Source organism: Sander lucioperca, chromosome 12, assembly GCF_008315115.2.
Source record: "Sander lucioperca isolate FBNREF2018 chromosome 12, SLUC_FBN_1.2, whole genome shotgun sequence".
NCBI classification, from domain to species: Eukaryota; Metazoa; Chordata; class Actinopteri; order Perciformes; family Percidae; genus Sander; species Sander lucioperca.
Window position 1 is genome coordinate 8,726,933 of NC_050184.1, and position 10,353 is coordinate 8,737,285.

A 10,353-nucleotide genomic window follows, 5' to 3' on the forward strand; every position below is an offset into this window, starting at 1 on the left:
TGATTTAAATTCTCCGTTGATTTCACACTCGCAGGTACTAAACGTGCAACTAGGGCGTATGGATGGCCCTAGTGGGCGATATGGAGAAAATCAAATATCACGATATTTTTGACCAAACACCTCAATGTCGATATTGCAACGATATTGTAAGGTTGACAGTTGGTGCTTTCACAAAATATCTTCCATATTTAGATTTTAGATAAATAACTCATAATGTGGATATAATGAGTAAGTGGTTAAAGGCAAATAATAGAACAGCTAGAACAGTCTGGTAAATTCAGAAAATGACATCACTTTACTGTAATGCAGCCTTTGAAACCAGGAAAAGACTAAACTTACCATGTAACGATATTACGATTCTTCAAAATCTAAGACGATATCTAGTCTCATATCACGATCTCGATATAATATTGAAATATTGCCCAGCCCTACGTGCAACTATGATTATTCAGCTTTTTGCATGGTAAAAAATACGCTTAATAATACTTGTTTTTTGTTTTTTTTCATTTGTCACCCTTGCAAAACAGATTTATGACTTATCAGCAGATGCCCTGAGTCCTATGTACTACTTCCTGCTCCCAAGTTCCAAGATCCGTGATGCTACCTTCCTGTTCAATGAAGAGGGTAAAAACATCATCGTCATCATGTCTTCAGCAGGTTACATGTACACCCAGCTCATGGATGAATCCAGCAGTGCCCAACATGGCCCTTTCTATGTCACAAATGTATTGGAGATAAACCACGAAGACTTAAAGGTAAGCAGGATATATACTTAGGCAATGGAATTATTCCTACAGAATTGTGTGATGATGTACAAAATGTTATCACATAAACAGGAAAATGTATGATTGTTTATTAAAAGAGTTTACACTATTGCAAGCTCTACAGTGCATTCCTGCTTTTATTTTTTGGAACGTTTGATTGATTAAATGTTTGCACAACACTATAAATCAGTTTGAGGTTTCTTGAAAATGCTGAATGGCAGAAAGCAATAATGAGGTAAATTCTTTCTGTGTGACTCCAGGATAGCAACGGGCAGGTAGCTGGCGGTGGTGTGTCTGTCTATTACTCCCATGTGCTTCAGATGCTTTTCTTCAGCTACAGCCAGGGAAAGTCTTTTGCTGCCACAGTGAGCCGCAGCACCACTGAAGTGCAAAGGCTCTTCCCCATCAACGTCAAAGGGTAACAATTCTGCCACATTATATACAGTCTCTGGGAAATGTAATGGGTACCTGGACGAGCTAACTCTGTCTCTATCGCTCTCTCGCCCTCCTGCCTTCTTTAGCTCTAATGGCGGCAGCAGTAAGATTTCGCCTGCTCTGTGCCAATGGTCTGAGGTCATGAACCACCCAGGCCTGGTGTGCTGCGTGCAGCAGACAACAGGCATACCGCTTGTCATCATGGTCAAGCCAGACACCTTCCTCATCCAAGAGATTAAAACTCTGCCAGCCAAAGCCAAGGTAAGGGCCACTTACTGTACTGATGTGCAACAGTCATTAACAGGTTAGGACGTAGTAAATAGAACTTCTGCAATCCGAAACACTGACGTATAAAATTGACAAAGGAAGACCCCCGTTAAAAGGAAAATAGTAAAAAGGGCATGTATGCAATACAAAGTTATGATAAAGACTTTTTTTATATATACTACATACTATCTAATACCAATACATGTAATACAAGTAACACTTGCAAAACATGATAACTAAGCCAATAATTTCAGCAGTAATTGTGGAATTATGTATATGTTTCCCTATGAAAAGTATCACTTGTTCATTTCAACTTCATTGCCATTTTTTAAGGTTAACATGAATTATTTTTCTTTTTTCCCCAGATTCAAGATATGGTAGCTATCCGACACACGGCCAGTAATGAGCAACAGCGTACAACCATGATTCTTCTCTGTGAAGACGGAAGCCTGCGAATCTACATGGCCAATGTTGACAACACCTCTTATTGGCTCCAGCCATCGCTGCAGCCCAGCTGTGGCATCAGTATCATGAAGCCGGTCCGCAAGCGCAAAGCTGCTGCTACTAGTGAGTGGAGTAAAGTGCAATTATTTTTTTAATCACCAAAAATGAAAGCAAATGGATCCCAACATACAGTAAATGATAAACACACACAACTCTGAGCATACAAGTGTGATCACCATACCTAGACAATGGCTGGTTATTTGCCAAAATGCCTGGTTAAAGTGGCTATATGTAACTTTCAGTTTGTGTTGATTCTAGCGGCCGCTTTGGACAAAAGCAGTAGTGTTTTTACCACTCCTGCTGTCGTAAAGGTCTTTTCTTTCCGTTGCTTTATTACCCACTGTATATTACTGAGTTAGCTTTACCAGGATGTCATATAGTTGTGATGAATATTTTGCTCTGACAGAAAATCATTCATTTACAATAAGAGAATATGTATCAGATGCATCGTTGCATTTCAGGTGTTGCATACGGTACCTTAGCCTACTTTGGATGTATCGTGAGCTAAACCGGGTATCAATACCCGGTAATTTAATCTAGGCTAGAATTATATTAAAATACAATTAAGCCTATATAAACAAATCTTCTGCTACCTTTTACCTGGCTGGATACAATAACACACGAAAATCTGTGAAGCTTCATAATGTTTGCTCTGTAGCGCCGTCTAACTGCCGCAAATCATTTTGTGACTGCGGGAGAAATCGGACATTCTTACTTACATAGCATATGCTGTGTGTCTAGTAAAATGTTAGAATTATAATGAAAGGATTTTACTTTCAGCTACCCGTACCTCCAGTCAGGTGACGTTTCCAGTGGATTTCTTTGAACACAACCAGCAGCTGACAGAGGTGGAGTTTGGTGGCAATGACTTGCTGCAGGTCTACAATGGACAGCAGATTAAACACAGGCTTAACTCCACTGGGATGTATGTGGCCAACACAAAGGTAGGGACATTTTAATAAAATTATTCTCTGTTAGAAAAGGTGCGTTTTTATTGTGTAATACATTTTTACAAATTTGCCAACTGTGCTGGCGTAACAACTTTTTGTCTCACTTATTTGAATCTTCTAGTATAAGTTCAAAAGTACTTAAACACACTGTTGTACTGTATATGTGAATACATATGTAATCTGCCAGCACTAATTGTGCGATTTAACATACACTGGCTACACCTAGTAATCAAGTATTAGCATGCATCTAAACTAAACGATAATGGGAATGGAGCTTTTTTGCTAAAACCTCCTGAGGACATACATACTAAACATGTTTTATACTGTAGTTGTACTGTTTTATTATCAGACAAATTATCGTAAACCACAACAAATGTTGTCGTGATTCTGGTTGTTTCCTTCTAGCCTGGGGGATTCACTGTGGAAGCAGTCAACAACAACAGTTCAATGGTGATGACGGGCATGCGGGTGCAGGTGGGCACTCAAGCCATTGAGAGGGCTCCTTCCTATGTGGAGGTCTTTGGACGCACCATGCAGATAAACCTGACGAGAGCCCGCTGGTTTGACTTTCCCTTCACCAGAGAGGAGGCCCTGCAGGCGGACAAGAAGCTGTCTATCTTTAGTAAGAGCAAGAGTGTGCGGTGATGACTATTGGCGCTTACCCACTGCTAGTACCAGCTCGGCTCGGCCGCGGTGCCCCGTTCTCCTTTTTCCATTGCAGATTTAATACCGCCTCATGCGTGAGGCGATCGTGGCTGGTCGTCATAGCGCCGCCGCAGGAAACTGCCGTGAAACTAACGCGACACACACACAGAACGTCGAAGGTGTGTTTTTTTTTTATTCTCGGCATGTGGCTGTTGCCACAGCCAGAAGACTCATTTTGTTTCAAAAGAAGCTGGAGGCAGCAAAAAACCCACTGCGGGCTAAACTATTTAAAAATGGCGGGTTTGTTCAGGACACCCCGTCTGTCGCTAGCGGTGATGACGCAGTGATTAGTGACGATTCTCTCCGACCAATCAGTAGTCTGCAGGTTTTCACGTCACCTTTTCGTATTGTGTCAGCTTGCTTGGAACCTCGACAGAGGTGATACTAAAAAAGGTACCTGTTAGCAGGTACCAGGGACTTTTTTTCATAATGGAAAACCAATAAAGGCGAGAGGCGAGTCGAGCAGGTACCATGTAATGGAAAAACGCCATATATGTGGCTCCTTGTTGTTGATAACATCACCTCTATTTATATCCATTTATGTGGATTACCTTTTACTTCAGGAATCATTTTAGTCATTTTTGTAGCTTCTTGATGCAAGTTACAGGATTCAACTAAAAAAGTGACACTAAAAGCCCACCATACTGTGACTGTTGAATGTGAATGAATCACAAATCTGTGTTTGTATCCATCCAACCTTTTGATACCAAGATTCCTATGAGTATTTTATTGCTAAATAAAAACAGCAGAAGTAAAATGTTAGCTTATTTATTGGTCCAAAATAACCAATCTCGTTCTCTGAACTTGCAAAACAATTAAAGTGCTCATATTATGCTTTTTGGCTTGTTCCCTTTCCTTTATAGTGTTATTTATCTTTTGTGCATGTTATAGGTTTACAAAGTGAAAAAGCCCAAAGTCCACCCCAAAGGGACTTACCATCTCCAACAGAAAACACTGTTCACAAACTGCTCCAAACAGCTCTATTGTAGTCCAGCCTTTACTTCTGTGACGAACGTGCGTCACTTTGTAACACATGTTATAATGCTCGCCTAGCTGCTAGCGTGGCACGCCCTCATACTCTGCTTCTGACTAGCTAGCAGTCCTTACCTAGCTACTGCACATGTGCGACTCCCAACAAAGATGGAACAGAAGTGAGATGCCTCACTCTGTAGATAAAACAGAGAGCTCAGCATACAGGGTGAAAAGAGGAGCTGCAGCAATGTGTAGTACAACAAAAATATGGTGTTTTTTTTTTTAAGTTAAACCATGTAAACCTATTCTGGTCCAACCTCTAAATACAATTATGAACCTGAAAATGAGCATAATATGAGCACTTTAAATAATGATTGAGCTTAATGCAATAGCTAACCTCTCTAAGCAACATGGTGAGTGTGAGTATAAACAAAGTTAAAAGGAACAGCTCAGAGCAAAATAAGGATATTTATTTTGCTCTGACCTGTTCCTTTTAACTTGGATCTCATGGAATTTGCTGCAGACTGTTTAGAAACCATCTTCTGATGCAGTTTCATCTTCCTGTTCTTTTTAAAGTTGGAGCATCTGTTGACCCAGCTGGAGTCACCATGCTTGATTCAATCAAGATCTACGGTAAAACCAAGGAGCAGTTCGGCTGGCCTGAGGATCCACCAGAGGACTTCTCCTCTGCCTCGGTTAACAATGTCTGCAGTCCCAACCTCAACCAGGGCAATGGCACCTCTGATGGAGACATAGCCACTCCAACCACCACCAGCGGCACTGTGCTAGAAAGGTATGAGCTTTCCTCTTCAGGGTTCATAAGGTCAAACTAAGTTGTTGGCATTTACCCTTCTCAACCCCCGGTAGTTTAGTTAACCACACTAATGATCTGATGAGATAGTGTGACAATTTCTTCGACTTTTAAAAGCCCTAGTTTGTGTCACTTTTATACTTTTAAACTATCTTTTATCTACACCGTCAGATTTTGCCATACTGTTATTATGTCTATCCTTTTTATTCCTGTGGTTATTATTGTTTTATGATTGGATTTTTATATGGTTTTTCCTTAATGATAAAATACATTGATTTGACAGGTATTTATTTTGTTGGCTCAGCTAAAACATTCCTGTGGTTATTTTATTATTAATAAACAGTTTCTCGATTGGTTTTGCAGAAAATGAACTATAATAATATTAATAAATGTTGTGATTTAAAAAAATTAATATATGAATACTGTGATATATGTAATAGATTTTATCCATATTGCCCACTCCTCCTAGCATATCTTTACGCTTCATGAGTCCAGCTGTGTAGTCTTAACAATGAGGGTTTTTTTCTCTGAAGAGTATTTAGTGCATGGCTATCATGATGTCATCTTTTCTTGCATGCTTCTCTTTTGTTCAATGAATCATTTAATTTCACTTGTTTCTTTCTGTGATCCTCACACTATATTTTTTGTTCTTTTTCTTTTGCTCCCAAAAATACAATAAAAAGTTGTGAAACTGAGTCCTTATCAACCTTGGACCGGTTAGTAACTGCCCTTTCTCTGCTTGTTTGTATGGTTTTGTGCATGTGTGCCAGTTTGTGTCCATGCCTAAGACTGTGAACATGCCATGCACCATCTCCACACAACAACAACATTATTCTTTTTCTGAAAACATTTGTTCTTGCATTCAGTGTTGTTTTGGCATTTATATCAGCACAGACTGCAATAGGCTGTGAATTGCTTTTTTTCTCTTTTGATTAGTTGATTTAAAGCAAAATGTGCAGTAGGAGCAGGGTTGATCTTCTTTCTTAATTTCAGGTTGGTAGTCAGCGCCCTTGAGGCTTTGGAAAGCTGCTTTGCAGTAGGTTCCTCCAGTGAAAAGGTAAACAGATTAACATCTTTTTCTTTGTTGCCTTTAAAAGTAAAACCACGCGTGAATGAACAATCCTGTGTTAAACTTGCAGTTGCTTGTCTTTAGGGAGCATTGTTGACTGCATGTTTTTAACTCTGTGTAGGAGAAGAATAAGGCTGCAGCACTGGAGTTGGCCACTCTACTCCTGTCCATGCCGACCCCGGCAGGTGTGCAGCAGCAGACCAAGGGACTTCTTGCCAGCCTGCACACCAGTCGAACTGCCTACCACAACCACAAGGTAAAAACAATCCCACGTGGTAGACTAGACTAAAGCATAGCATTTTTTTCCAAGATCATTTATATACTGTACAAATAACACTGATTATCAATAAAATGTTGTAAAATAAAAAGTAGTCAAATCATTTAATCAGGTCAAATTACTATGAGTGAAAGATTACATGTGACATACAGTCATTTTAAGTGAGGAAGTGACAATCAGTGAGCCAGGGAAAATAGTGAACCACATCACAAATTTGTATTGGTGACATTGATGAACCTTGAATTCTTTTTTTTTTTTTTTTACATCAAGGAACCACAGTGGACATAAGTATTGAACAGTTGACCCTGTTTGAAGGAAATAAGCCAACATGAGGGGCTTTCCGACCGGAGGGACTTTTGCAGTTCTTAGAACTAAACGTTCCTAGAACAGTTTTTTCGTCGTGTTCCGACAGGAAAAATTTTGGGATTTTTAAGTTCCTCTGGCCTCAGTAGCGTACTTTTTTAGCTCCTACTTCAGAGCAGGGTCTTTTCCCTTTTCCTAAGTGTACTTGATTGGTCGAACTTATAAGTCACGCCCACTGCCAACTCGGAACTTGCAGACAGAGCAACAACCAACAACGGGACATTTTTAACAATTGTCACCATCTTGTCCATCATTAAATTAAATTCTGACAACGTTTTAGGCGAGAAATTAACTGTTTAGATTTCGAATATAGGCAGTCTTGTGAAAATTGATGCCGAATTGACAATTTGCTTCAAAGTTTTCGGAGTTCGGAAGCTCCATCAAGTGAGGCGACAGCCAGCAAGCGACAGCCAGCAAGCGCCTGCCCCGGCTTCTAGCTCGTCGCTCGGCCAGTCATGCTCAGACACCTCGCTGTAAGATGGAGGTCTCTCAGACCGCTCTCGTAAATAAGAGGCTTTTATTTCGCCTTTGACGGTTCGTTTGTTTAAATATCACAACTAGGGCTGTCAAACGATTATTTTTTTTTAATCGCGATTAATCGCCAAATTTCTATAGCTAATCACGATTAATCGCATGTTTTATCACATGAATAAAATTGTATTATTTTCCATTTCAGAACTGTTTTTAAGTACATATTAACAATGGAAAGCAATTCTTACCAGTGTATCTTAATTGGGAATCAAATTAATGCAAAGAAAGTTACTTTTGAACTTGACTTTAAGATTTGTATTATTATTTATTTACTGTAAACAAAAGAAACGTGTGAATCTGTCATTATTTCACAATTCCTACAAGTACCTAACCTAACTGAGATGTAACACTAACACTTTGCTTATACAGTACAAACAAAATGGTCCAAAACCAGATGCCACAGCAGGACATTTATAACTTTTACGTTTTTCTAATAAGGAATGTAACAATTCTCCTGGACAGAAAAGGGGCTGGACAATGTCCCAAATGACAAAAACAGTCAAAAAACGATACAAGCAACACAGTCCTAAAACAGTATGCTGATATAGGCTACATAGTCAATACAGTGTGCAGTAACTCCTAAATAATGTTGATTACTCACTGACGTCCAGTGATCACCGGTTAATGAGACAGCGTTTGCACTCTGCATCAGTTCCCGTTGGGCTGCTTTCTCCATGTCACACAGGCTGTGTATGCGTGAAACTACTGTCCCCCTCGACAACTTTTAAAAGTAAACTTTCCATTCAGAATCTTATTGGCATCCATTTCGGCTCTCGCGCTCACCATCCACTCAAAACGTAACGTTAGCCTACTACTCTTTGGCTGGCTCGCGAGCCCAAACAAGTGCAGGCGTGCCTGTTGTTTTGTTTCCGGTCTAGCTAGATCCGGTGTGGTGTTGTAGTTTTTCTAACGTTACTAGTTGTTGCAACAGCATGTGAAAAAAAAACTACAAAGTTTGCTTGGCCAAAAAGAACGTTAATCTCGCGATAAAAAAATTGACGCCGTTAAAATGGGTTTGCGTTAACGCCGTTAATAACACGTTTAACTGACAGCACTAATCACAACACATGTCCATCATAAGATTAACGGGAACCTGTGGTTAACTGTCTTTTCGGAGTTGCGGCTGCGGCTCGCCGGCCGTCTCACACACACACACACACACACACACACGTCCACAGCGCAGCAGGCAGAGGCGGGGTCTGTTCCGAGTATAATAAAGCCCCGTCTGTGTTGAGCAAAACATTACGTGAATTACTACGAGATTGTACGTGCATGTAATATAGGAAAAGTGCACAAGTATTAGCATCATTTGTTGTTGTTGTATGTGGCGCTAAGGTCTAGTGACGACGCTATAAAAACCGTTGCCGTGCGTGCTTGCGTCACTCCCTTGCCCCTCCTACCAGTCCCTATGGCCACTTGGCCAGTGGGAATGCAAATGGAAAAAAAGATTTTGGGGGAGAGTAGTTCTTAGAACTGCTTAGAAGTGTACTTTTCCTCTAAAAAGTACAAGTACTATCCGGTCGGAAAGCACCTATGGTTGTTTGGACATTTTACCTGAATAGTGTGCTATACAGCAGTGCAGAATAGTCTGTCAGTGCTTGTTCATTATTAATCAACGGTTATTATTTTTAAATGTATAACTTACACAGCAGTTTGTTTTCAGAAACCGCACCCTCAGAATAATAATAGAAACTGAATTCTAAGCGATCAAGTACTTTTAGGTGTTACATTTTTGGCTCATCCTATATGTAACTTATGAAGAACTAATGCAACACTTATCTGCCTCCCTCCCTCTTATCAGGACCAGTCCTTGCTGAGTAACGCAGTGCAGTGTCTGAATAGTTGCAGCCGTGAGGGGAGGGAGCTCGACCCTGATGTTTTCCAGAGGCTCGTGATCACTGCTCGCTCCATTGCAATCATGAGACCCAACAACTTGGTGCATTTCACAGAAACAAAGTCATTACATCACGACTCTGGTAAGAGGCTATTCTGCTGGTGACGAATGTTGCCCAAGGCTAGGGAATAGCAATGTGTGTGTAAATGATTTATATGATTACACTTTGTGTAACATCATTTCATGATTAACCGATGTCAAAAGAAGTTCTCTTGAACGACTGCTGTTTAGGATCACGTTCTAAGTGGCTTGGAGCTAAATATCCTAAATGTTTCAGATACAACGTATTCATGTTCTTTTCTTCTTAACATAGAAATGACAGAGGATGGGCAAAAACATGTGGACGGTGAAAGTTGTAATTTCATCGCGCAGCTGATGAATAACTTCTGGAAGCTCCATGCCCTAAAACCAAAGAACGCCTTTCTTGCTCCTGCTTGCCTGCCTGGTAAGTTCAAACTTTGGGACCCCAAAAGTACATTGACTCAGTGTGAAATATATGTAGATAAACTTGATAAATAATGTGATCGTGAACATGTGCTCCACTCACATTTCAATGTTTCATAGAACATTCACACATAATGGTTACTGTCTAGAAGTACTAATTTGATACATGTACATTTGATGTACACCTAATTGAAAAACAGGCTCCCAGTATGTCAATGTTTTTCTTCTCCTCTATCTAAGGCCTAACTCATGTGGAAGCAACAGTAAATGCCTTGGTGGACATCATCCATGCATACTGCACATGTGAACTGGATTACATCAATGTTGCCTCCAAAATCTACATGCAAATGTTACTGTGCCCAGTAAG

At 40.2% G+C, this 10,353-nt stretch overlaps 1 protein-coding gene across 13 annotated transcripts in view; it reads left to right on the forward strand.

Moving 5' to 3' along the window:
- ubr4 (ubiquitin protein ligase E3 component n-recognin 4) overlaps positions 1-10,353 on the forward strand; it is a 65,636-nt gene that overhangs the window by 29,193 nt on the left and 26,090 nt on the right. For 10 of the 13 annotated variants that reach the window (XM_036008124.1, XM_036008128.1, XM_036008127.1 and 7 more), the window contains 13 exons: positions 528-755; positions 1,025-1,182; positions 1,286-1,460; positions 1,832-2,033; positions 2,751-2,914; positions 3,326-3,542; positions 5,174-5,390; positions 6,092-6,124; positions 6,402-6,465; positions 6,599-6,733; positions 9,450-9,624; positions 9,856-9,987; positions 10,227-10,348. In XM_036008124.1, coding sequence (XP_035864017.1) covers positions 528-755; positions 1,025-1,182; positions 1,286-1,460; positions 1,832-2,033; positions 2,751-2,914; positions 3,326-3,542; positions 5,174-5,390; positions 6,092-6,124; positions 6,402-6,465; positions 6,599-6,733; positions 9,450-9,624; positions 9,856-9,987; positions 10,227-10,348 — 2,022 coding nt within the window. The remainder of the gene's footprint in view (positions 1-527; positions 756-1,024; positions 1,183-1,285; positions 1,461-1,831; positions 2,034-2,750; positions 2,915-3,325; positions 3,543-5,173; positions 5,391-6,091; positions 6,125-6,401; positions 6,466-6,598; positions 6,734-9,449; positions 9,625-9,855; positions 9,988-10,226; positions 10,349-10,353) is intronic. The other 3 variants (XM_036008129.1, XM_036008131.1, XM_031286299.2) reach the window with 1 other exon arrangement.